This window comes from Diospyros lotus, chromosome 10, assembly GCF_014633365.1.
Source record: "Diospyros lotus cultivar Yz01 chromosome 10, ASM1463336v1, whole genome shotgun sequence".
NCBI classification, from domain to species: Eukaryota; Viridiplantae; Streptophyta; class Magnoliopsida; order Ericales; family Ebenaceae; genus Diospyros; species Diospyros lotus.
Genome location: NC_068347.1, coordinates 34678134 through 34705627, shown reverse-complemented (window position 1 = coordinate 34705627; position 27494 = coordinate 34678134). Strand labels below are relative to the sequence as shown.

Here is a 27494-nt window from a genome sequence, read left to right as displayed (position 1 = left end):
CAACTAAACTATTATTCATGTCTTCAATCATATTATGCAATTAATTATTCATAATGTTCATTGTAGAAAACATTCTTTCAATTATAGCAGTAACAACCTGAAAAGTTAATACCAAAGACACAAGCTTGTAAACTAATAGGTACATTATATTTTTTTTTTGTCATAATCAACTCATGTACAAGTTCACTAAGACCCCGTAATTCTTCAAACTCTTTGTTGGAACATATATAAAAAATATAAGTTTGAAGTTGATCATTAAGTGCTATGAGCTCTACTTTTAAAAAAATTTTGGGATAATACTCGGTAAAATGAATTAAATTTTCTTTATCAAAAGCAAAGAATGAAGACATTTAGAATTTAGCTTTCGATCCGTTGAAGATACAGGGAATGGCTGAAGTCTTGTTTTTTACCTATTGATTTTCAAAATTTTGTGCTTAAATCTTACAAAATTTACTTAACAATATAGAAAATACCAAGATTAAATATGGTCTACATTCTATAATAAGATACAAGAAATAAATATGAAGGGGAAATAATCAAAGAAATGGAAACAAAATTTACTTAACAATATAGAAAATACCAAGATTAAATATGGTCTACATTCTATAATAAGATACAAGAAATAAATATGAAGGGGAAATAATCAAAGAAATGGAATTGGGCAAACAAAAAAAAAAAAAGAAAGTAAACAATGAGAAGGGATGGACCATTACCGAGTTTTGCCTTACTAGAGTGATGTCAGTGACTTGGTGTTGTCGCCGTGTTAAAATTTTGCCGAAATAGCTTTTTGGATTCTTAGGTTTTACAATTTTACAGTCTACAAATAAATTGGGTGAGAATTAAAAAAGAAAATAAGAAATGAGATAAATTTGAAAATAAAATAGATTAGGACTTGAGAGTTAGTGGATATGGGCCATTTGGCCTATTTGAGTTAAGCTTTAATACAATAATTTTGGATTGATTTTGAGAGTTGAGCTTGGGTAAAAAATAATATAAAATTAATTTTTTTTAAGATTTAATTGCGTGAAGTAAACATCCTATACGATCTTAGTTGGTTAGTAATTAAAAAAATCTTGGCTAAGACACACACGATCGAGAAAGAGTTTTCGATATTAAAAAAAATTCTAATATATCATCTCCATCACACCATATTAAATTTTAACATAATTATCAAATGTTGTGAATTTGATCAATTCATGACTCCTTTCTCATTACAGCTTACAGGAGCAGTTAATGCGCCTGTGGAATGATCAAAATGGGCAGTTGAGAAGGGACAAAATGGCAATGGCAAAATTGAAATTATCACAGAAGAAAATTAAAAAAAAGTGGGAGGCAGGTAGTTAGCTTGGAAGAGATGAGGAGATTATCATTATTGATCGAAATATTCTATCAGCATTTAAAGTTTGACGTGTCTTAATTATTATACGCAAATTAGTAATATTGAGTTGATTTAGTATCCTAATTTATTATTAATAATTAATAAAAATTAAATTATTGTTAAAAGTTAACAATTAACTAAATTATCATTAATAGCTGATGATAATTTTAACAGGATAATATAAATAAGAAATTTTTTTCTATCGATAATTAATTTTTATATAATATTAATTGTATTATTATTATATATATTATATATAAAAATTAATAATTACATAAATCGAAAAAGGATTAGATTGGTACTTTGAAAAGTCAAAATAGCTTGTCAAATGGAGAGAAAGCTTTGGCTTCTCGGCACAGCTCACAGGCGCAATTAATGCGCTTGCGCAACGGTCAAAATGGGCAATGGCAAATTCAGCCCACAAATTTGCTCACTACATGGTACACCCCCCCCCCCCCCCCCCCCCCCCCCCCCCCAAATTCTTCAATAATTTTAAAATTTTTATTTTATTTTCACATCCCACTCCCTTATCAGGCCACCCCCAACTGCCAACCATAACCTCACCTCTCTTTCTTTCCCACACCATATACACACACAAACTCATACATATATATATATATATATACACATATGCAGCAACCATGGCGGCCAACCCATCACTATCGGGGAAACACACTCTCTCTTTCTTTCTCTTTCTCTTTCTATGCCATGATCACGAGATGGGTCCACCATGGCGACTGACCCACCACCATTGCCAAGGTGGGTCAGCCATGACAATCTACCTATCGCCATTGCCAAGATGGGTCGGTCATGGCAATTGACCCACTGCTATCATCACACCAGGTCGGTGCTTCGTGCGATCGTGGCCATCACCATTGCGGCTAATGGCGGCACGATGTCGCCATCGTCGTTGAGGGGACCCCCCTAACCCCGATATGTGGTGATTCCCCGAATCCCATCCCCTAATTGTGGTGGGTTGGGCACCATGGTTGACCCACCTTGGCAATGGCAGTGGGTCAGCTGCCATTACCGACCTACCTCGCGGTCGTCACACAGAGAGAGTGTGTCTGTGTGTGTGCGCATGCGTGCGTGTGGGTTGGCCGCCACGGTCGACCCAGTAATGGCAATGGGTTGGCAGCCATGGCCGACCATGGCTGTCTTGCACGTATGTATATATATGTATGTGTGTATGGTACGAGAAAGAAAAAGAGAGGTGAGGCGACGACCGATGATCGGGGGCGGTCAGATGAGAGAGTGAGCTATGAGCTGTGGGGGTAAAATAAAAATTTTAAAATTATTAAAAAATTTAACGAGGGTGTGGACTGTGAAGAGCAAATTTATGGGCTATAGATAGAATTTGCCAATGGCAATGGAAAAATTGAAATTACCAAGGAAATTAAAATGGTGGGAGGCAACTTTGCAGGCGTCAACTATCTTGTAGGGAAACGGCTCAAACGTTTTCAAAACATTTTTCATTTCAGATTTTGTCTATTATTTTTAAAAAATATTTATTTTTATATTTTCATTTTTGTATAATCTAAGACATTTCATTTTATATAAAAAAACGTTTACCATTTTTGTTTTCGTGTAACCTAGGGCATCAATTGTGCTTTCCGCGTAACCTATGGCATCAATTGCGCTGCGACATATCAAAAATCAGAAATGGGGCTTTGGGTGGGCCCACAAGATAAATATATATTATGTTATATATAGTATCATGCACAGCCTCTCCCTCTCACTCTCCCTCTCGACAATTTGTATATAGATATATATATATATGATATATAAATATTAATATTAGCAAAGGAGCCCTAAAATCTTTCTATGTATATATACATAGATGAGATACATGTATATATTGTAGATAAATATAATAATGGATAATGATTAATTAATATTTAAAAGTGATTAAAATAAATTAATTTAATTAAAATTAAAAAGATGAGATAAATTTTTATTTTAAAATAAAATTATAAAAAAATAAACATTCAAAAAAAAAATCACTAAATCGAAGATATTATTATATCTTGTAATGATAACGTCGTAATATGTAATACAAGAGGTGATATTTCTACCCTTAAAGTGAGTGCATGAGCGAGTCACAAGTCCCTATCTGCTCTTAAAGTGAGGTATTTGAGCCATGTGATGTGTTGGAGACTTGAATTCAAATATTTAATGATGAATGGACTATTTCTTCGTTCAAGCATGACCCTTTGTAGGGACCTATGTGGCTTAAGCTTACCCAATGCCAAAATTGAGAGGTAGTCTTTGTACCAACGATAAAGTTATTTATTTGTGGTTGAAATGTTACGAATTTAAAAAAATTATATACAAAAACAATTCTTTCTTAACTTTTATAGAATAATAAAGATTGTCGTTATCTTGAAAAATCCCTTTTTTTTGGGTGGGTAGTGGAAGTTCAAACTTTGAATTATTGACATATTGTGGCAAGTGGAAATTCAAACGTAGCTAGACCTCTGAACATTCCATACCTCTCTATCAAAGGCAACCCAACCAAAATAAAGCTAATTAAAGGCAATGGGGCTGTCTGTCTGTCTTCCTTTCCCTTTGTGTGGAGGATATGATTCTAATGTTGCTTTCACCACATTTTTCTTCCTATATAATGTCACGCACAGCCTCTCCCTTTCACTCTCGGCAATTTGTATATTAATATATATATATATGATATATAAATATTAATATTAGCAGAGCGCCTGGGAGCTCCAAAATCGTTCTATGCATATATACATATATGAGATATATATGCATATATTGTAGATAAAACAGATAATATGAACCAGGTCAGTGATTAGAGGGAGTCATGGGCGATTTGAGTCCTTAAGTTCAAAGTTATTTTCTGTGCAGCTACTATACTCAGATTTATTCTTTTTGTTAAAAATTATGAGATCAAGCGACGAAGTTCTCATAAAAAAAAATAAAAAAAAACAATATATATAGTGGTGCCCTTATTTGGTGTCCAAACTTATGCCAATGTCTTCACCTTGGCCTTGGCCCCCTAAAAATACAAGATTCATGCTAAAACCAACACTAATTTCTTTCAATCACACTACATCATCAACTAATATGATTTGAAAAATCATGAAAAGTGAAGGAGAACAAAAGGAAGTCAAAAACACAATTTTATGAAAAGGAGTTGCCTCAAGAATTCAGGTAATTAGATGATTAGAAATACTTATTTTGTGTTGTCTGCAATTTCATTGCAGTTTAACCCCATTGCATCTAAAGTTTACCTGTTCTAGCTCCTGTTCTTCCATCCAAGAAATTCAGCCTAAAGAACTGCAAGGGACTAAATATATTACCCGTGGCCTCAAGATGTACACAACTCTTAGACCTGGAGATGCAAATATTTTAACCCGTGGGTAAGACAAATAGACTAGGAGAAATTTTTAGAAATCAATCATAAATGGAATTGAATTCTCCGCAACTGATCTTAAATGGACAAGTTGCAAACACCTAAAGTATCCATACAACTCTCAATAGAAGTGACTAATCTAACAACAGCCACCGATGGTACATGATTATAACATTTCACCCAATTGTTATAATAAAGTAGCTTATATAATAAAGTATGCACTCAATCTGACAAACCTATATATCCAATAGCAGTATAACTACAATTACAAGAATGAGAAACGTACCGAACCGAAGAGTTCAATTTTGGGACGCGAAAGTCTACCGCGCGAGCTTTCAGAAAATACAAAAAAACAAAGTGAGCTGCGATTCGTCAAATTCAGCCACTACCAGTAGATTGATTTCCATTCAAACACGGGAAAGAGAGAGGAGGAGACTCCGTCAAGTCAAGGAAAGTAGTGACTACGACTTTGACCAACCGCCCACTCTAATCAGACAAGTAGGTGTCCGTCTCTATCTGTCTTCAACTCTCAAGCCTGCAGTCACCACCTGGGGTCTGCACTTTACTCTGAGAACTCTAGACGGAAGGAGAGACAGACTTTGAGAAGTCAAGCAAAGACATACTTTCTCATGTCAGGGAAAGTAGGTCGATTCAGCGACGCCATAGTCTAATTGAGAAGAAGAAGAAGAAGAACTAGATTTCTCCACAGTAATGGCGTACTGCGTGGTAGACTCCGTCATCCTGACTTTGGCACCACTGATAATCAACGAAGCGAAGCTTTTGAGCAATGTCCGCCGAGATGTTGCGAGCATCAAAGCTGAATTGGAGAGCATAAAGTCTTTCCTAAAAGACGCCGATCTTAGGGCAGAAACCGGAGATGAAATTGCCATGGTTTGGGTGAAGCAGGTTCGGGAACTGGCGTATCGAATCGAGGATGTGATCGATGAATACCTGCTTGATCGAGGAAGAAGGCGTCGTTTGGGCAGTTTATTCCGCAGAGTAAATATAGCCTCTCGTATTCAAGACATCAAACAGACGATTGGTGAGATCAAGGAGAGGGCTGACAGGTATGGATTCAGTGTGATTCAGGGATCAGGGAGCGAAAGAATTGAACGGCCGTGGCATGATCCTCGAGTGGCTTCCCTCTTCGTCGAGGAAGATGAACTCGTGGGAATTGAATCCCGCAGAGATGAATTGACCGCGCAATTGATATCCAAAGAGTCTAAACGAGTGGTGATTTCGGTAGTGGGGATGCCTGGAGTCGGCAAGACCACTCTTGCTGGCAAGGTCTATGGAAACCAAACCGTGGGCGGACACTTTGATTGCTGCGCTTGGGTCCCTGTCTCTAGATCATACAAGTCGGAGGAGATACTCGGAACAATGTTGAAGCAGTTTTACCAATCCGGATTAAGGGAGTCTACTACACCTCCAGAAATTGATGCAATGGGCCAGAATTCACTCGTTCACAAGCTGAGGGAATTTCTAACTCAGAACAGGTATCTAATTGTCTTTGATGATGTATGGACAACAAGCTTTTGGGAATTCATCAAACATGCTTTGCCCAGAAATGGGAAAGACAGCAGGGTAATCATCACCACCCGCAGTGAGGAGGTTGCAGTTTTCTGCAACGAATCGCCATGGGATCATATTCACTGGCTTCAGCCCCTGCCCGAGGAGAAGGCTTGGGACCTCTTCTGCAGGAAGGCCTTCCAAAGGGACTTCGAAGGCTGCTGTCCCCCTGAATTGAAGGACGTATCTCTTCGCATTGTTAAAAAATGTGAAGGATTGCCACTCGCTATTGTGGCAATAAGTGGTATACTGTCCATCAAAAACAAGGTTGCATCAGAATGGAAGAGGTTCTACGATAGCCTAAGCTGTGAGTTACAAATGAAACCTGCCCTTACAAGCATCTCAAAAATTGTGTTGCTTAGTTACCATGATTTGCCCTACTACCTCAAATCCTGTTTCTTGTACTTTGGCATAATACCTGAGGATTACTCTATTAATTGTGGAAGATTGATCCGGTTGTGGATAGCAGAGGGCTTCATTGAAGAACAGAGGGGCAAAACTTTAGAAGAAGTTGCAGAAGAGTACCTGATCGAGATCATCCATAGAAGCTTGGTTCAAGTGTCAAGTAAGAAACCTGATGGGAGAGTTAAAACCTGCAGGGTGCATGATGTGGTGCGAGAGATCATCATGACAAAGTCTATGGAGTTGAACTTCTGTCACGTTTTAGGGGCGGAGAAGTCGAGTTTCAATGATATTACTCGAAGATTGTCAATACATATGGATTATAATTTAGACAATGTTCTTGGATGGGCTAAGTTATCTTGGATTCGTTCAATTTTTCTTTTTCGAGTGGTTAAGTTGCCAAAAAAACCCCTGATGAGTATGCTGGCAAGAAATTTCAAGTTTCTGAAAACACTAGATCTTAGTGAGGCTCCTTTGGTTCAAATTCATAAAGAAGTGGGAAATCTATTTCATTTAAGATACCTGAGTGTAAGGCATACAAAGGTCACAGTGATTCCCAAGTCAATTGAGAAGTTGCACAACCTGCAGACTCTGGATTTGAAATATTGTCTTGTGCGTGAGTTATCTTTTCAGATCAACAAGCTCCATAAGTTAAGGTATCTTACGGCATTTAACCATGACATTAGGAATTTTAGTTTAGATTCCATGAAAGGGGTAAAGATGCAAGGAGGGATTGGATGTTTAGAGGAGTTGCAGAAGCTATCACGTGTGGAGGCAAATCATGATGCAGTCAGCCTATTTAAAGAGCTTCAGAATTTGCAGAAGCTGAGGAAGTTGGGCATATGCAAATTGAGAACAGAAAATTGTAGAGATCTTTTCACCACCATTCACAATATGAAACACCTTAATTTTTTTTCGGTATTTGCTATAAGTGAACATGAGATTTTGGATTTGGATTTGGTTCCTACTCCACCCGAATCTCTTGAAAGACTCAGCTTGGGTGGACGTTTGAAAAAGCTGCCATGCTGGATTGCTCAACTTCCAAATCTACAAGATCTAAAATTGCTCTGGTCAGGTTTGGTTGATGATCCACTACAGGAGCTTCAAGCTTTGCCTAACCTACTAGCGCTTACTCTTTCTGACGTGTATTATGGAGACCAACTGTCTTTTAAGGCTGGATGGTTTCCAAAACTCAAGAGGCTATATCTTAGGTCTCAAAAGGGATTGTGTTCAGTGATAATAGAGGAGGGGGCATTGACTCTTCTTGAAGAGCTAATATTTGGGCCATGTCAGCAATTGCAAGAGGTTCCTTCAGGGATCCGTCACCTTAGGAAACTCACAACTCTTTTCTTTTTTCATATTCCTACAAAGCTCAAAAATAGAATGCTACCAGACAAAGGCCAAGATCATTGGATTGTGGAGCATATACCCATTGTTAAGTTTGGTTTCAAGCGTCAAGTATTGAATTGCAAAGGCTCTGCTCATAGGGAATTCCAAAATTATGAAAGTGACCTAAAATTTAAGGGTCAATGAAGCTCAAAATGGATCTCTTCATTGACAACCATCTCTTCTTCTGTTTGCAACTTTGACTGATATTGCGACCACAATTTTACTAAATTTGAGAGGTTGGCTTACTTTAACTTACACTGACAACCATCTTTTGTTTTTTCATATGCCTACAAAGTTATGCAAAATCGAAATGAGAAGTTGGCTTACTTTGACTTACATTGAGACCACAATTTTACTAAATTTGAGAGTTCGAATTATATCAGCTACATGAGAGAGAAAGAGAGAGAGAGAGAGAGGTTTTCATGGGTCACCCCAGTTCAGATTCATGCCAGGCATAAATGGGGTCTGATTTGCTCCCACTTTTTGGACCTAGAATCAAACTGATCAAGGGATGGAAGAAAACCCAACAAAACCCAGTTCATTAATTCTGGTTAGTTTAATTTGCTTCTAGTTCATATTTGAACTTACAAGTGCAATTAGTTGGCACGAATTCACATGGATTAAGTAAATTTGGCATTTGGTCTTCTAAACATCAAAGATTGAAACTGTTTCCAAGTAAACCTCAAGGGTGCATTGTGAAGAGAATCTAATGAACCCACAAAAGTCTAGACTTGCCAAAAGAACCAAAAAGGAATCCTTCAAACAATGTCCACTTGCCCTTTAATCTAATTCAAGACAACAATGAAGTTTCAAACAGTGGTACTAGAATTCACACTTCTGCGTCCATGAATCAAACGGTTGGTGGGCAATTAGGCAACCCAGCAACGAATTCTCTACAGAAAACACAAAACCCAGGAATCTAAAGAAGGAGAAGTTGTTTTACCTACCCAAAATGCTGAAAACAAGTGGAGAGGAAGCCGTGGCCCTGAGTGAAAGAGCCTCCACCACCAAATAGTGTTTCTTCGCACAAATTCTCCCATTCTGTACATGTGATAGGAATGATTTTTAGGTACAAGTATTTGTAACAAGGGTCACACTCAAATGGAGAAGCATTTGAAGATAGTTTTGAAGTCACTTCTCAAACGGAGACTTGCTCTAATCATTATATGGAAGTGAGCTCCATACTGAAAACCCATAAGCCATGAAACTAAATGCCTTGAAAGTTATTGCTATATAACTAAATGCTATTTAAATATTTAACTTAGATATTTATAGTAATATTTTGTATTAGTATTTTATTTTTATGTTATATAAATATAAAATATCAATTAAATAATAAATTTAAGTGTTTAAATAATATTTTCATATTATATATACATATATATACAGACACTATAGGTTTGCTCGTGTTATGTAACAAGTAAAAAAATAAAATGGACAAAAGTTCAACTCGGCCCTCCAACTACGTCAATTAGGTTTATTTAGTATAAAATTAAGTTTTTATCCTAATAAACCCAATCCTTTTATTTACGGGCCTATTAAGTCATATTTTTGTTTGACTCCTATGCGTGACTTACACAAGTTAAATGTAGCACATAAGTAGAAAAAAAAAATTCTAGAAAATGAAAAAAAATCAATGTTGTCATTGGGATTGACCTTGGAACAACATGAGAAGATACAATAAAGGAAAAAAGTTAGGGTTATCGATAAAAGATTTAAGATAGGGATGAATTTATGATTTTATCTCACTAAGTAAATTGAAAAATGCATCATCCCATTTTTATAAACTGTTGAATGTAAAAATTCTATTGTAAGTTAGACCCAACTTCAACCCAATCACATTGTGGAAATGAGTTATGCTTCCTTTTTCTATATTGTGATATTAGGCATATGTCTTTCTTGCAAGTTTGACTCAAATTCTATAGCAAGTTAAACAATAATATTTTTGGAAATAAATACCCTACTAGTGTAGAATTTTTTTATATGGATTGTTGATTCTATAAGATACTCATCTTAGTGTCTTTATACCACAATGACAACACCTAACACACCTCTCGTAGTTAAAGTCAAACAAATTGTTATTCCAATATCGTCATGATACAATAGAACCACTTGAAGCGGATTTTGCTGGTGAGTCTATCGATTCTATGATCTTCGATTTTGGGTGGAAGATGAGAGAAGTTAGAGTTTTCATATTCTTTTTCCTTTTACCATTAAATAAGGGAAAAAAATTTTCTGGGGTTAGCAGCTCCTGTAAGTCATGCATAGGAAGCAAGAAAAAATTGGACTCAGTAGGCCCATAAATAAAAGAATTGGCTTTATCAGGCCGAAAACTTAATTTTATGCTCAATGGACCTAATTGAAATAGTTGGAAAGTCGATATAAATTTTTGCCAAAAATAAAATATTTCAAAAATTTAGACAATAATTGATAATTATAGTTGAATATTATCAAATGATGTTTTGTGTTTTTGTCTATCAATTTTTTATAATAGATCAGAAAAATCAAAAACTTGGTTTTATTTTAATATTGTAATTGAAAATTAAATTAAATAATAAGAAAAAGATATAAAACAAAATATGAAAGCTTTCCACTCTTACGAAAATAGACGTTTTTTAAAAAGAGTCAAAGATTCAAAGAAACACCTCGTGAGTTCTTTTACGAAAATATTATTTGGACACCCATTTATAACACTCCTACGACATTTATGTATTAATTTATTATACTTTATAATATATTAATATAAATATATAATACATCAATGCATAAAATGTCATTAAAAATGTCATGAGTGAATATTCAAATATCATTTTTGATTTCTTTTTAAGTGCTTATTTTTTGAGTCCGAAGTGAAGTAAAATCACAATGAGTAAGCAAATTCTATTAGGTGAGTCTGAACACAGTTTTAACAAATTCAAACAAGATACCACTCATTCAAATGGGATAACATATAAATAGTAGATTTTTCAAGTTTTCTATGGAGTGTTTGAATGACTAATGGACTTGATTCAACTCAATTGGACCAATGAGCAACCATGAAAATGACCCATAACTAGAAGTTCAAGGAGTCTTAACTAAACATGTCATATTGAGCACATTAATTATGCATATTAGGGTGAACAAGAGGTGTTGCTTATTCATGGAAGGTAGGGAACTTGTTCACAAGCACTTTTTCAGTCAAAACTCAAAAATCTAGATTATCTTGTTCTTTAAATTTATGTTTCCTTGCTTTCCTAGAAACTACTTTTATGTGCAATGATAGTCAGTGAGTGTGTTGCTCTATATACTTCAGAACCATCTGTAGTTGTTCCTGATAAGTAGTAAATCTGTTTTGCTCGCAATATAGCTTATTTGATAATTCCCAGATCCTGAGATCTTTCTCATCCTGCCAAGTTGAATAGATGTGAAAAGCCTACTACAAAACAAGAAGATAATACACCTATCATTCACATGATGTTCTAATGATGAATAGAATACCCTATTAGTATATTCTTATGTTTCCCCTTTTTATGGACAAGCCCCTTTCTAGAGAACTTCAACAGATATATGGATTCATGCTGCATAGCAGGTCTCCTACTTTCAACCAATATCAAGACTGGTATATAGATTTCAGACAAAGAAAATGTGCCGGGGGGGGGGGGGGGCGCCGGGGAGGGGGAAGGAGGCAAATAACTACCAAATACTTTGCACTCAATAATGGGCTCTTTTGCAGCCTAAGCATTTTGCTTCCCCAAAAACAAGTATGCATCAACTCTCAGTGATGTGACATCAACTAAAATTACTAGAATACCCCTACGCATGAATAGTTTCATTTGCCACGCGGATCACCTGAGAGACCGACACGTGGCAAGTCAACACTCCGGAGCGGAGCCCGAGAAATCCGGGCCGAACCGCAAGACCCGTTCCAACTTGACCGGGATTCTCGGGGGTCGTGCCCGCTCATCTCGGGTACCCCAAAACGGTTTCGCCTATAAAAGACAAGAACTCTCGCCAGGTATATACAAGCTCTACAGCTCTCTCACTTACTACTACTTGCTTTACTCTACTGATTTGAGCGTCGGAGTCCACCCCGGGGGATCCAAGCCCCGGCCCTCCATTGTCTTGCAGGTCCTACACCCGAGGTCCGACATCCCCAAGTCCGAGGTTCCATTCCCGAGGTCCAATTGCAGAGGTGGCACGTGGTGGTCGGTCCCAAAAACCATCATCATTTGGCGCCCACCGTGGGGCCGACGTCCATTCTCGCTAACCTCTTAATTCCCTACCTCGCGCTTCGGACTTCAACTCCTCACCTCGGACCTCAGTCTTTTCGCGAGTGTCAAACGACTTTCACTCCTCGCCACAACTAACCACATGGCTCCCCGAAAAGACGTGACTCGCAGCCAGGTCGGAGCCAATCTAGAAGCCCCGCAACAAGGAGAGAATCCACCACCTCCAGCCAATCCCATGCCGGAGGACCGACTCACCAGGTTGGAAAACCAGGTCCAACAGCTAACTGAGTTGTTGACTGGTTATCTACACCAGACCGAACAGCATCGTTCGCATGTGCCCTCTCAGCGGGCGGAGCATCAGTCACCTCCTCCTGCTCGGGAGCCTCGTCAATCCCGCCAGACGGGTCAGGAAATCCACTCCTCGGAGGCGACAGGATCCACTTCTGCCCCCTCGCGAGAAAGAGGGACTTCGCAGGAGAGACGATTGCGTTTCTTAGAGAAGCAAGTCCACGAACTCAAGAAGGGAAAGGAAGAGTTGCTCCACCTCGGCTCTAACCAACCCTTGAGTAAGGGCATCATGGCAGAGGTTCCACCGGAAAGGTTTCGTATCCCCTCCATCAAGCTCTATGATGGAAGCACAAATCCCTATGATCACGTCGAGCTTTTCTCCTCTCACATGCTGGTGCAATCGGGGTCGGACGCGATGTGGTGCCGGGCATTTTCGGCCACTTTGGGAGGACATGCCCGGACCTGGTACTCCTGCCTTCCCCATCGTTCCATCAACCGCTGGGAAGAGTTGAAGACCTGTTTCTTAGCCCACTACGCTCCCTTGAAGCGCCACCGGAAGTCTTCCATGGCTCTGGTGAACATCAAGCAGAACCAGGGTGAATCCCTAAGAGATTTCGTAGCTAGGTTCAACGAAGAGGCATTAAGTATCGATGAGTTTGACCAGCGAATCGCAATGGTGGCTCTTCAGAATGGCTTGAGAGCTGGGCCATTTGCTCAGTCCTTAGCCAAGACTCCACCTCGTACTTTCACAGAGGCCTTAGCCCGGGCTAATAAGTACATCAACCCCGAAGAGGTGATGAAGGTGAAGCGGGCGGAACAACTTGACAGGAAAGAAAGAGAAAAAGAGAAGAAAAAATCGGCCCCAGAGCAGAAGACGGACTATCGTCCCTCCCGAGCTCCCAATCGCCCGAGTTTTGGGGGTGCACGTGGAAGCCCGGTGAATTACACTCCCCTCAATACAAGTCGAGCAGAGATTCTCCTGGCATTGGAGGATAAGAATTATTTACGGCGTCCTCCCCCGCTGAAATCTCCACCCAACACTCGAGGCAAAAAGAAGTATTGTCGTTTTCACCGCGACCACGGCCATGATACTGAGGATTGCATCCAACTGAAAGAAGAAATACAAGAGCTTATCAACCGAGGATACCTTCGGGATTTCGTGGGTCGAGGAGGTACGAGCTCGGGCAAGGTAGAACCCAAGTCGGAGCATCGAGGGAGGTCTCCTACTCGAGATCGCTTTCGAGAGCGAAGTCGAACACCCCCCCGGAGAGAAGGAAAGCAGCCCGTCGAGGAGGGAGGACAGAAGTTTATCTTGTACACGCTGGCGGCAGGGACAGTTCCAGGGTCCCACTCAACTGCTCCCAAGAGCACGGTAAAGGAAGGGGTGGTCATCACATTCTCTGAGGAGGATCTTCCGAGTTATCCCAGCTATTCGGATCCTCTGGTGATCACTGCTCAAGTGGGAGAGTGGGAGATGAGGCGAATCCTCGTGGACCCAGGTAGCTCTTCAGAGATTCTCTACAAGAGGGCATTCCTAGGGATGGGGTTCACGCTCGATCAGCTAAGGCCAGTCCGTGTCCCATTGGTGGGTTTTGATGGAATGGTGATCCATTCTGAAGGTTTGATCCGGTTGCCCCTGACGGTCGGTAGTGGTCCTCATAAATCCCGAGTGACGTTGGATTTTTTGGTGGCAGATGTGCCCTCGGCGTATAATATGATCCTTGGTAGGTCTGGGCTTAGTGCTCTGAGGGCAGTACCGAGTACGTATCACATGGTGTTGAAATTCCCTACTTCGGGAGGGATTGGCAAGGTAAGAGGAGACCAGCGGCAGGCTAGGGAATGCTACGTGGCCTCTTTGAGTGCCACTATGGCCAAGGGGTCAGAGTTAGACTCAGGACCGAATCGGGAGGCGGTCCCTCAAGCTGGTCAGGGTCAGATGGAGACGGAACAAGTGAGAAACCCAAGTATTGGAGCAGGTCAGAGGTCAGTAAGGGAGGAGGGACAGAATTTCGCTGCCCCTCCCACTGTGGTTACTAGTTTCATCTTGGAAGGTCCGGAAGAGCCTAAGACTTCAGAGCCAGTGGATGAGCTCGAGGAAGTCCCACTGGGGGAAGAGCTCGATCGGACGGTGCGAATCAGTGCCAAGTTACAGGAGCCCTTGAGGTCCGAGATCCTTTTACTCCTACGCCGATATCAAGATGTGTTTGCATGGTCTACCCTAGATATGCCGGGGATAGACCCAACGATCATGACACACCGCTTGGGGCTCTATCCGGATTGTGTGCCGGTAAGACAAAAGAAGAGTAAGTTTGCCTCGGAGCGGGCTAAAGCTATAGAGGCGGAGGTGGAAAAGCTTATGGAGGCTAATCATATTCGGGAAGTCAATTACCCAGAGTGGTTAGCTAACGTGGTTCTTGTCTCCAAGGGATCGGGAAAATTGAGGCTTTGTATTGATTTTAAAGATCTTAACAAGGCTTGCCCGAAAGACAGTTACCCCCTGCCCAGGATTGATGCGTTGATTGACGGAACAGCGGGGTGTCAGCTAATGAGCTTCCTGGATGCATTCCAGGGGTACCACCAAATCCCAATACACCCTGAAGATCAGGAAAAGACGGCCTTCATCACGGATAAGGCTACCTATTGTTACCGAGTTATGCCCTTTGGGCTGAAGAACGCTGGAGCTACATATCAGAGGTTAGTCAACAAACTGTTCAAAGCTCAACTCGGTCGAAACATGGAGGCTTACGTGGATGACATGTTAGTCAAGAGTCTATTGGCTGAACAACATCCGGACAACTTGGAGGAGTGCCTCAGAACCTTACGCCAGTATCAGATGAAGCTCAACCCGGCCAAGTGTGCCTTCGGGGTTACAGCTGGTAAATTCTTGGGGTTCATGGTGCATTACCGGGGAATTGAGGCTAACCCTTCGAAGATAAAAGCCATACTCGAGATGCCTCCCCCTCGAAGTATCAAGGAAGTGCAGAGGCTAACCGGGAGGATAGCAGCTTTAAGGAGGTTCTTGTCAAGATCTGCGGAAAGACAGTTGCCATTCTTTAAGGCCTTGACTCGAGTCCAGAATTTTGCATGGACAGAGGAATGCCAGGAGGCATTTGAGCAGCTGAAACAATGTCTAGTCTCCCCCCCAGTCCTGGCAAAACCACAGCCAGGAGAGTCACTATATATTTACCTAGCTGCCTCGGATGAAGCTGTCAGTTCGGTTTTGGTACGGGAGGAGGACAAAATCCAAAAGCCAGTCTATTATGTGAGCAAAAGGTTGGCTGGCGCTGAGATTCGTTACACTCCAACAGAAAAGTTGGCCTATGCTCTAGTCATCTCTGCTCGAAAGTTGAGGCCCTACTTTGAGGCACACCACATTATCGTCCTATCAAGTCAGCCGCTGAGGCATGTGCTGGGAAAGCCGGACTTGTCGGGGAGGATGCTCAAATGGGCAGTAGAGCTGAGTGCTTTCGACATCGACTATCGACCTCGGCCGGCCATCAAGGCGCAGGCTCTTGCCGACTTCATCGTGGAAGGCACCCTACCAGAGGAAGCAGACGAAGGGATTTCCCAGACTTGGACTCTCTCTGTAGATGGCAGCTCAAGTGTCGGAGGCAGTGGCGCTGGATTACTACTGCAGGGCCCCGATGGCCAAGCTTGGCCGTATGCCCTCCACTTCGAGTTCAATGCCTCTAACAATGAGGCCGAGTATGAGGCGCTCATTGCCGGGCTCAGACTAGCGGAACAGATGGGAGTCAGGGATCTGGAGGTATATTCTGACTCAAATTTGATTGTGCAGCAGGTCACAGGAGAGTTCGAGGCTCGAGAGGACGTCATGGCCCAATACTTGGCGATAGCCAAGGATCTTATGGCACGATTTCGGATAGTGAAAATCAATCATGTCCCACGAGCGCAGAATGCAGTGGCGGATGCTCTCTCGAGGATAGCTGCTTCTTCCTTCCCTAGGAATTCCCGAGCTGTTTACATGGAGTCGTTGCCCCAGAAGAGCATAGAGACTGAGGCAGAGCAGCTTTGCGTAGAAGGGGTTGAAAGTTGGATGGATCCCATCGTAGCACATTTGACCAAGGGATGGCTACCTGAGGAGAAACTGGAAAGTCGAAAACTCAAGCGCCAGGCTGCCAAGTTTCTACTGGTGGGATCAGACCTTTATAAGAAATCCTTCACTCAGCCGCTACTGAAGTGTGTGGGGCCGGTCGAGGCCGACTACATCCTAAGGGAAATCTACGAGGGGATTTGCGACAGTCACATCGGAGCTCGGTCTCTCTCCCAGAAGGCACTTCGGCAGGGGTATTACTGGCCGACAATGATGAGCGACGCTGGGCATTTGGTCCAGACTTGTGAGAGATGCCAAAAAACCTCCAACCTGGTTCACACCCCGGCAGCCGAACTCACCCACCTGGCTTCACCTTGTCCGTTTGCCAGGTGGGGAGTCGATATCCTCGGGCCTTTTCCACTAGCGGCTGGACAGAACAAATACTTGATAGCAGCCATCGACTACTTCACTAAGTGGGTGGAGGCCGAGCCTGTGGCGACTATTACAGGTCGGAGGGTAAAACAGTTCCTTTGGAAATCCATCGTCTGCCGGTTTGGTATTCCAAGGGTGCTAATAACTGACAACGGCACCCAATTCGAAGACCGATCTGTGCAAGAATGGTGCCGAGAGTTGGGGATTAAGCAACATTTTACCTCAATCGCCCATCCTCAAGCTAATGGGCAAGTAGAGCTTACGAACAGGACCATTCTACAAGGACTCCGAGCTCGGGTTGAGAAGGCAGACGGTCAATGGGTAGATGAGCTCCCCAGTATACTATGGTCTTATCGAACCACACCGCGAACGGCTACAGGAGAATGCCCTTTTACATTGTGCTATGGCTCGGAGGCTCTCATCCCTGTCGAGATTGGGGTGAGGAGCTATCGAGTGGAGCATTTCGATCCCGAGATTAACGAGCAAGGGCTAAGGTGCAACTTGGATTTGATGGATGAGCTCCGAGACCTGGCACGAATTCGACAAGCCGCATATAACCGGCGCATTGCTAGGTACTACAATCGACGAGTCCACGCTAGGAGCTTCATGCCAGGAGACCTTGTCCTACGACGGTTCGACGTGAGCCATCCTCGGGACATGAATAAACTAACTCCGAATTGGGAAGGGCCGTACCGGGTGGTGGAATCCCTAAGTCCGGGGGCATATCGACTAGAAGACATGGAAGGCAAGCCCCTGAAGCATACTTGGAATGTGCAGAACTTAAGGAAGTTTTATCAATGAGTAGGGGAATTCCCTGAATCTCTTTGTACTCTTTTTCTTTATGACTAATGGCAAGGCTTCTCTTCATCTAATAGCAATTGTCCAAAGGATCATACTTCGTCGAAGAAAAATCCAAGGGTCACGAGCCCTAAGCCGTTCTCAAAAGAGGACTAAGGGCCATGGAAAAAACTCTAGCTAACACCTTCCTTCGCGTGGGAGTGGCTAAAAACCAAGGGTCACGAGCCCTAGGCCGTTCTCAAAAGAGGACTAAGGGCCATGGAAAAACCCTAGCTAACACCCTCCTTCACGTGGGAGTGGCTAAAAACCAAGGGTCACGAGCCCTAGGCCGTTCTCAAAAGAGGACTAAGGGCCATGGAAAAACCCTAGCTAACACCCTCTTTCGCGTGGGAGTGGCTAAAAACCAAGGGTCACGAGCCCTAGGCCGTTCTCAAAAGAGGACTAAGGGCCATGGAAAAACTCTAGCTAACACCCTCCTTCGTGTGGGAGTGGCTAAAAACCAAGGGTCACGAGCCCTAGGCCGTTCCCAAAAGAGGACTAAGGGCCATGGAAAAACCCTAGCTAACACCATCCTTCACGTGGGAATGGCTAAAACTCAAGGGTCACGAGCCTTAGGCCGTCCTTAAAAGTGGACCAAGGGCCATGGAAAAACTCTGGCTAACACCCTCCTTCGCGTGGGAGTCGCTAGAATCCAAGAGTCACGAGCCCTAGGCTGTCCCCAACGGTGGACTAATGGCCAAGGAAAAATTACAACACAGAACCCCCATGATTGTTGACCTAGGGAGAACCAAGAGTCAAATTCACCCTCGTCAACTATGGAAGGGATCGAGGCTCAACTAGTCTCAGTCCATATGTTCGCAAGCAAAAGATGAACAGTCAAAGTGAAGCACTATATAAAAACCAGAGGATCCAATACATGATAATAGGGGAAGTACAAAAAGGCCCTAGCTAAAAAAAAAAAAAGAAGAAGAAGAGCTCAAGCATCAGGAGGCGCATCACCATCGTTAGCCATCTCCGAGTCCTCCATCCCGGCCACAATCTCCGCAACAGACCGAACAGTGGACATGTCCAAGTCTGGATGAGCTCGTAATACCTCTGTCTCATGAGCTTGGAATCCCTTTGTCCAAGCGTCCTGCAGGTTCTTCTGGAGGAACTCCTCTACCTCAGGAAGCTTGATGGGCTCGGCATACTTGCGCTCGTATTGGCGAATGACTGAGTTCGCCCGAGATAGCTTGGAGCTCGTCCGAGATAGCTCTGCCTCTAGCCCCTGAATACGTAGGTCTGAAGCCTGCCGCTGGGAGGATAACTCATCCAAGTTCTTCCTGTGGCTCTCCAGTAACTCGTCCCTCTCCTGCAGCTGGGTGTCTAGTTCCAAGGTCTTCTTGGAAGCTTGAGAGAAACGTCCGGAAAAGTTCGAAATGAGTGTGACCACCTACAATAGGCAAGGCAAGTAAGGACAACATAGATGAGACTAGAGGATGTTGATAAAGTATAGATGATTACCTGGGCCAGATACTTGCACAATGTGGCTTCTATGTCCTCCGAGGACTGCTCGGCCAACACCTGACGATCGGCGGGAGTGGCAAAGTGGTGAATCATACGTCTGGCCACCTGAGTGTTCCGGCTGAGATCGCTTACCTTCACTCCCCAATCGGGAACATGGTCTGGACTATGGGAAGGAGACTCCGGGGCTGGCATGAGCTCTCTCGGAGAATGGGAAGTCCTCTTCCTTTTAGCACGACTAGGCTCTCCTTCCTCAGCAGGAAGAGCATTCAAGGCAGCCTTTCCCCCCGTAAGAGCTGGGCCACCCTAGTCCTCCACGGGTCTCCGTTTGTTCTTCCCCCAGATGAAAGCTGTGCTCACCATTTCAGCTGCAAATGTGCAAACAAGATATTAAGGGCAAGAAAAGCAAGGTAGAAAAGTATGAAAATAGTGGGAAAATGACTACCCAAAGTGACATCAGGCTCGAAGCAAGTGTGAGTGGATAAACCCCCCAGGTACAAGGTGCGATCACATATCAGGACCCGAGCGCTGATAGGGTTCAGCTCTCTCAAAATCTGAATATTGTGAAGCTCGTCCTGCGTGATCTTGTGACTACGGACCTTTGAGGGCTGGAAAGCCCACTCAACTGGCACCCCGAAGCTGACCCCCCGGTCTTTCAAGCCAGCAAAGAAAAATCTACTCTTCCATCGTTTTACCGATGTGGGGTTATCGACTACGAACTGACGCTGGTTGAGGGGGGAAAAAGCAAATCGAGGCTCAGTTTTGCTAATGGAAATTACTTTGAACATCCTAAAGAAAAGTTGAGCAGTGGGCTCAATGTCCCGAGCTCGACAGCAGAGAATGAAGGTAGATAGGCACCTCCAGCCATTGGGAGTCAACTGAGAGGGGCATAACCCCACGATAGCGAACACCTCAACTACAGGAGTCGCGAGAGGAAATCTAAGGCCGGCAGCCAAGGCCTGCTCGTAGACGGTGATACAGCCATAGGGGGCCTGGTGAGCTTTCAGACCTCGGGGTTCACTATACCAATACTCATCATGAATGAGACGGTATTTTCGGAGGAGGGGAAACAACTCCCTCTCGGTTATGGTAGAATGGTCCGTGGTTAGATCCTCGGGTAAGCTTCCTAAGTTGGGATCACTACTCACATGAGACTCCGAAGTGGGATGAGGTGAAACTCTCTCAGGCCTCCTAAGTTTCCCAGGCCTACGAAGGGGGCCGTGAGGGGGGCTGGATAACTCGGTGTGTGATTCCTCACTACTTGAGCTGGTACTAGAGTTCTCGGAATCGGAGGAAGAAGAAGAAGAAGAAGAAGACATGCTAAAAAACGAGCAGAAGTAGTTAAGAGAAGGTCACTGACCAGGAGAGTAAAGGCTGAGGTCAAGGAAAAACAACCACGACTGGGCTAGAGCCTCGGAGAGCTCAGTAGGCGCGATTTAGCTTGGGAAAACCTCGAGTCACGCCTGCAAAAAAAGAAGAGACAAGGAAACAGGTTAGTAAAGTTGCCTTGTTTTAAAGATCGTTTTGTTATTATTAACAAAGGAAAAGCCCAAGGACTTTGTCAAAGCCCAAGGGTCGGCTATGGCTAACCCAAAAAAAAAAAAAAAAAAATAAATAAATAAATAAATAAATAACAAATAAGGAAAAATAAAAGCAAAGGAGGATGTGAAAGACTAACCTCAAGGAGATGAATGCTTGTCTTGAAATAATAAGTGTGGGGTGGGGCCTTAGGGCTTATATAGAGGGGACCCAAAGGAAGAAAAATTCAAAATGACAATGTTTCCCTCCAAACGAATTCTTCCCTCTAACCAAAACTCATCCCTATAATTTCAGGGTAGTAAATGAGGTTTTTAAGCACTAATCTCAATTTTAAAAACACTCTCGTGCGCCTTGGTAAAAATCAACAGTCAGGCAACCTACTCCTCGACCCAGCATGGTTTTCAGCTCGACCCAAGGAGTGGGGGGCAAGTGATGTGGCATCAACTGAAATTACTAGAATACCCCTACGCATTGATAGTCTCACCTGCCACGCGGATCACCTGAGAGACCGACACGTGGCAAGTCAACACTCCGGAGCGGAGCCCGGGAAATCCGGGCCGAACCGCAAGACCCGTTCCAACTTGACCGGGATTCTCGGGGGTCGTGCCCGCTCATCTCGGGTACCCCAAAACGGTTTCGCCTATAAAAGACAAGGACTCTCGCCAGGTATATACAAGCTCTACAGCTCTCTCACTTACTACTACTTACTTTACTCTATTGATTTGAGCGTCGGAGTCCACCCCGGGGGATCCAAGCCCCGGCCCTCCATTGTCTTGCAGGTCCTACACCCGAGGTCCGACATCCCCAAGTCCGAGGTTCCATTCCCGAGGTCCAGTCGCAGAGGTGGCACGTGGTGGTCGGTCCCAAAAACCATCATCACCCAGCTACCTAATTTTATGTATTATTATGTGTTTCTTGCTTGACAAAAATTTTCAAATATATAAATGCAAAATATTTAATCATAGTGAAGTTTAGCATCACAAGTTCGTAAACCAAGCAAATTCCACAACTCAAAACTTTCATAAACATGAAGCTACTAGTATCCATGGCTAACTTACTAGGTGGGTTTGATTATATGAATTCTAAACCTTCAATTATCTCTACGTGTGGTCTTATCCTCTATATTAGAAGCTACTATTATTAAAATATAATATAATAATGCATCTTTTTTTTTACATATGTAGACATTTCAACACAAAAAATGCTCCAATTTATCTTTTTCAAAACTGAAAAAGACAAGAAGATCAATAGTTGAATTGTACGTATCGTGAAACTTGAAACAAGGGGAGAATCAAGAGCATTTTTCTTTCTAGTCCACAGGCTGCATCATTAACAGAGAGAACAAAGAGTAGGAGTGCAGGTTCAATGGAGTTGAGACATCAATTCCTCTACTCAATGGTAGTAGAGCAACAGCCAACAGTGATTTTATAGATTTTGAAAGATGTTCCACAACTGATCTTCAATGGACAAGTTGCAGAAGACGTAGTGGCCTAGGAAATTCTTGAGGAGAAGGTGGGCTTTATGACGAGTTACAAGAATAGATTTTTGGTATTTAATTGGTCTGTTCGGATGAAATTTTTGAGTTAATAAAAGATATTTTTATGTATTATATATTATTCTAAATTAAGTACGACACTTCTGAGATTACCTCCCCCTTGTGCAAGCTATGAACTAATTTATTCGGGAGAAGTTACACTGCTACTAGAAAGACATATAACTTAATTAGTTCCTCCTCCTCCTCTAGTTTAGTTAATTTTATGTAGTTTTAGGGTAGGGTGGCTGAAGACCCTACTAATAATGAGGGGTAATTCAAAAAAAAAAAATTGTAAAAAATAATAATACAGTGCGCGAGACCCGCTGGGCATTATTGCTTGAGGGAGGAAATGGCGAGAATTAGGGTAGATGGTGGCGTCCATGTGCAACCCAATGGAAGGCAGGCAGGAGGAAGACTTTTGAGAGCCAGTGGCAGAGATAAGACTTTTAAAAATTAGGAAGACTTCTTTTTTAATATTTATTTAGTATTATAAAATATTTTTAAAAATTAATTAATAATTATCAAAATCAAAAAGGATTTGATTGCTCCCTTTAAAAAGTCAAAATAGCATGTGAAAGTGAAAGCTGCGGCTTTGGCGGCACAGCTTTAATGCGCCTGGGATAGGGTGAATTGAGAAAGAGACAAAATGGCAAGGGAATCTATTATTAAAAGACAAATTGGGGGTGCTTCCCAAGCCTTCTCTTCGGGTGCAATGATGGCGGCCGTGAGAAACGTCGATAGGAGAGAGAGAGAGGGAAGGGAAATGGATTTGGTGGGGGCAACGTTGACGAGAGAGAGAGAGAGAGAGAGAGAGAGTGTGGGAGGTGGGAGCTGATGGCGACCGTCGGTGGAAGCCTAGGCTGCTGGGCTTGTTAATACCACCTGTACTAGATAGATCAAAATCACATACTCGATTACTAATTTTTGAATCATGTGTAGTCTCTTAATTATTTGCATGGCTATTTAATATTTGATTGATCTGTGTGCCACTGAATAGTAAAATATATATTACTCTACCGATAAAAAAACAGCATATTCCCCATCATCCAAACCATAATTTATTTTCCTAAAATAAAAAAATATAGCTAAATTATTTTTTCATGTTTAAAATTTTCGAGAATAAATTAAAATATGAAAATAACATTTTCACAACTTTTCCTTCATACTCTATGGGCTCTGGGAATTATGTGAACCATTCTAATTTACCCACTTCCCCTAATGTTTACAATCCTTGAATAAAATTGTCCATTTTTTTTGTGTAACATGTTGAATGGGTGAGTGATTAGAGTAAGGTTTTAATCTTGTTTGTTTGTTGTTTTTACTAAAATTTAACAAAATACATATGTAGTCTCTTCGTCGCGCGACGTCACCTATCTCTATCTTTGTTGCGCCCTATCTCTCTCAGCCTTTGCTTATGCCGCCATCTCCATCGAGCTTGCCTCTTTCAATCTCTGCTTGCCTTTGCTTATGCCGCCGTCTCCATCGAGCTTGCCTCTTTCAATCTCTGCTTGCAACACCAACGTCGTGTGCGCTTGCATCGCTGTTGTCGTCTGCATCTGTGTTGCAATCTCTATCTCACTCACTCTGCTTCTCAATAGCCACTCCCCATTCTCTCTTTCCTCCAAACAAATAGTCTTATTTAGTATATTATTTGTTTTTCATTCAATTTTATATAACTTGATGCCTTCTCATGCGCACTTTCTAAAAAACAAAAAATGTTAATAAAATTAGAAATCCGAAGGATTTTATTTATCAAAATATCATTTGAAAATAAGAGTTGTACTAATTCAAAGTTTTGACCAATCAGAAGAAAGTCTTCCATCTGGAGACAGACTTTCATAAGCCAAGGAAAGACATACTTTCAGAAGTCAAGGAAAGTAGCTCGATTCAGTGACGAGAAGAAGAAGAAGAAGAAGAAAAAGAAGTGGATTCAGAGTAATGGCGTACAGCGTGGTAAACGCCGCGATCCAGACTTTGGCGCCATTGATAGTCAACGAAGCGAAGCTTTTGAGCAATGTCCGCCGAGATGTTGCGAGCATCAAAGCTGAATTGGAGAGCATACAGTCTTTCCTAAAAGACGCCGATCTTAGGGCAGAAACCGGAGATGATGCCGCCATGTTTTGGGTGAAGCAGGTCCGGGAAGTGGCGTACCGAATCGAGGATGTGATCGAAGAATACATGCTTGATCGAGGAAGGCGGCGTCGTTTCGGCAGTTTACTCCGTAGAGTAAACATAGCCTCTCAGATTCAAGACATCAATCGGACGATTGGTGAGATCAAGGAGAGGGCTGACAGGTATAGAGTCAGTGTGATACAAGGATCAGGGAGTGAAAGAATTGAACGGCCGTGTTATGATCCTCCAGTGGCTTCCCTCTTCGTCGAGGAAGATGAACTCGTGGGAATTGAATCCCTCAGAGATGAATTGACCCGGCAATTGATATCCAAAGAGTCAAAACGAGTGGTGATTTCGGTAGTGGGGATGCCTGGAGTTGGCAAGACCACTCTTGCTAGCAACGTTTATGGAAAAAAAACGGTGACCGGACACTTTGATTGCTGCGCTTGGGTCCCTGTCTCTAGATCATACAAGTTGGAGGAGATACTCAGAACAACGCTGAAACAGTTTTACCAATCTGAAGGAATTGATACAATGGGCCAGAATTCACTCGTTCACAACCTGAGGGAATTTCTAACTCAGAACAGGTATCTAATTGTCTTTGATGATGTATGGACAACAAGCTTTTGGGAATTCATCAAACATGCTTTTCCCAGAAATGGGAAAGACGGCAGGGTAATCATCACCACCCGCAGTGACGAGGTTGCAGATTTCTGCAAAGAATCGCCAGGGGATCATTTCCACCGTCTTCAGCCCCTGCCCGAAGAGAAGGCTTGGGACCTCTTCTGCATAAGGGCCTTCCAAAGGGACTTCGAGGGCCGCTGTCCCCCTGAATTGAAGGACGTATCTCTTCGAATCGTTCAAAAATGTGAAGGATTGCCACTTGCTATTGTGGCAATAAGTGGTATTCTGTCCATCAAAAACAAGGTTGCATCAGAATGGAAGAGGTTCTACGATAGCCTAGGCTCTGAGTTACAAAGGAAACCTGCCCTTACAAGCATCTCAAAAATTGTGTTGCTTAGTTACCATGATTTGCCCTACTACCTCAGATCCTGTTTCTTGTACTTTGGCATAATACCTGAGGATTACTCTATTAATTGTGGAAGATTGATCCGGTTGTGGATAGCAGAGGGCTTCATTGAAGAACAGAGAGGCAAAACTTTGGAAGAAGTTGCAGAAGAGTACCTGTCCGAGCTCATCCATAGAAGCTTGGTTCAAGTGTCAAGTAAGAAATCTGATGGGAGAGTTAAAACCTGCAGGGTGCATGATGTGGTGCGAGAGATCATCGTGACAAAGTCTATGGAGTTGAACTTTTGTCAGGTTTTAGGAGCAGAGAATTCGAGTTTCAATGACATTACTCGAAGATTGTCAATACATATGGATTACAATTTGAACAACATTCTTGAAAGGGGTAAGATATCCTGGATTCGTTCAATTTTGCTTTTTCAAGTGGTTAAGTTGCCAGAGAAACCCCTTATGAGTACACTGGCAATAAATTTCAAACTTCTGAAAACGCTAGATCTTAGTGATTCTCCTTTGATTCAGATTCATAAAGAAGTGGGAAAGCTACGTCATTTGAGATACCTAAGTGTAAGGCATACAAAGGTCACAGTGATTCCCAAGTCAATTAGGAAGCTGCACAACCTGCAGACTCTGGATTTGAAATATTGTCTTGTGCGTGAGCTACCTTTTCAGATCAACAGGCTCCATAAGTTGAGGCATCTTTTGGCATTTAACCATCACCATTGGAGTTTTCGTTTAGATACCGTAAAAGGGGTAAAGATACGAGGAGGGATTGGTTGTTTAGAGGAGTTGCAGAAGCTATGGCTTGTGGAGGCAAATCATGATGCAGTTAGCCTATTTAAAGAGCTTCAGAATTTGCAGAAGTTGAGGAAGTTGGGCATCTGCAAATTGAGAACAAAAAATTGCAGGGATCTTTTTAACAGCATTCAGAATATGAAACATCTTAAATTTTTGGCGGTATGCACTATAAGTGAACATGAAATTCTGGATTTGGATTCGGTTTCTGCTCCACCTAAATCTCTTGAGCGGCTCGTCTTGTGTGGACGTTTGAAAAAGCTACCATGTTGGATTGCTCAACTTCAAACTCTACGAGAACTAAAACTGCTCTTGTCAGGTTTGGTTGATGATCCACTGCAGGGGCTTCAAGCGTTGTCTAACCTACTAGCGCTCACTCTCACTAACGTGTGTTATGGAGACCAAATGTCTTTTAAGGCTGGATGGTTTCCAAAACTCAAGAGGTTAAGTCTTTGTTCTGAGGAGGGATTGCGTTCAGTGATAATAGAGGAAGGGGCATTGACTCTTCTTGAAGAGCTAATATTTGGGCCATGTCAGCAATTACAAGAGGTTCCTTCAGGGATCCGCCACCTGAAGAAACTCAAAACTCTTTTCTTTTCTCATATGCATACAAATTTATTAAGCAGAATGCTACCAGACAAAGGCCAAGATCGTTGGATTGTGGAGCATATACCAACTGTTAGGTTTGGTTTTAAGCATGAAGGATTGAGAAACAATGTCTCTGCTCCTATGGAATTTCAAAATTATGCAAGTGACTTAAAATTTGAGGATCAGTGAAGCTCAAAATGGATCTCCTCACTGACAACCATCTCTTCCTCTGTTTGCAGCTGAAGCCTAAAGGAAAAACTCTCATATCATTCATGCAATGTTAGAGAATGGACTCACTAACTAGCTAGGAGATTATTCAGTTCAAAAGAGGTGTATATTTGTTTTTGATAATGTTGTAGAGAGTGGATTTGAAGATCTGTTTTGATAATAATGTCCGCAGATTACACTGTTAGATGGTACCATAGAGCATATTATCTCTGATCTCTGCAAGTAAAGGCAAAAACTTCATATACCTAACCCTCATGATGCAGATGAAATCTAAACACACACAC

The 27494-nt window shown here is 42.3% G+C and overlaps 2 protein-coding genes and 1 long non-coding RNA gene across 9 annotated transcripts in view; 1 reads left to right on the top strand and 2 right to left on the bottom strand.

The window, feature by feature from the left end:
- Positions 1–25884, bottom strand: part of LOC127810808 (uncharacterized) — a 66632-nt gene extending 40748 nt beyond the window's left edge. The window contains exons 1-2 of the long non-coding RNA XR_008025587.1: positions 25762–25884; positions 6739–6845 (exon numbers count right to left, since the gene is read on the bottom strand). This is a non-coding gene — a long non-coding RNA (uncharacterized LOC127810808). The remainder of the gene's footprint in view (positions 1–6738; positions 6846–25761) is intronic.
- The window catches only part of LOC127810804 (uncharacterized), a 52658-nt gene that overhangs the window by 24726 nt on the left and 438 nt on the right, over positions 1–27494 (bottom strand). For 2 of the 7 annotated variants that reach the window (XR_008025582.1, XR_008025578.1), the window contains exon 2: positions 20752–20854. Coding sequence is in view for 1 of the 7 variants with exons in the window: in XM_052350360.1 (XP_052206320.1) it covers positions 18865–19320; positions 19392–19586 (651 nt within the window). In the remaining 6 variants the exon portion in view is untranslated. Of the gene's footprint in view, positions 1–4349; positions 4731–8744; positions 9153–18767; positions 19321–19391; positions 19760–20751; positions 20855–27494 lie in introns of those variants that run through there. The other 5 variants (XR_008025580.1, XR_008025581.1, XM_052350360.1 and 2 more) reach the window with 5 other exon arrangements.
- Positions 5021–27430, top strand: LOC127810802 (disease resistance protein RPM1-like). Its single transcript, XM_052350357.1, has 2 exons — positions 5021–5657; positions 24598–27430. The coding sequence occupies exons 1-2, from the start codon at positions 5463–5465 to the stop codon at positions 27169–27171; spliced, it is 2769 nt and encodes a 922-aa protein (XP_052206317.1). The 5' UTR covers positions 5021–5462; the 3' UTR covers positions 27172–27430.

Bases quoted from the DNA above. Each gene is read 5' to 3' on its own strand.
- LOC127810802 (XM_052350357.1), top strand. From the start codon at position 5,463: ATGGCGTACTGCGTGGTAGACTCCGTCATCCTGACTTTGGCACCACTG. The intron at 5,658-24,597 runs GTTCGGGAACTG...TGGGTGAAGCAG, and splicing joins CCATGGTTTGGGTGAAGCAG to GTCCGGGAAGTGGCGTACCG.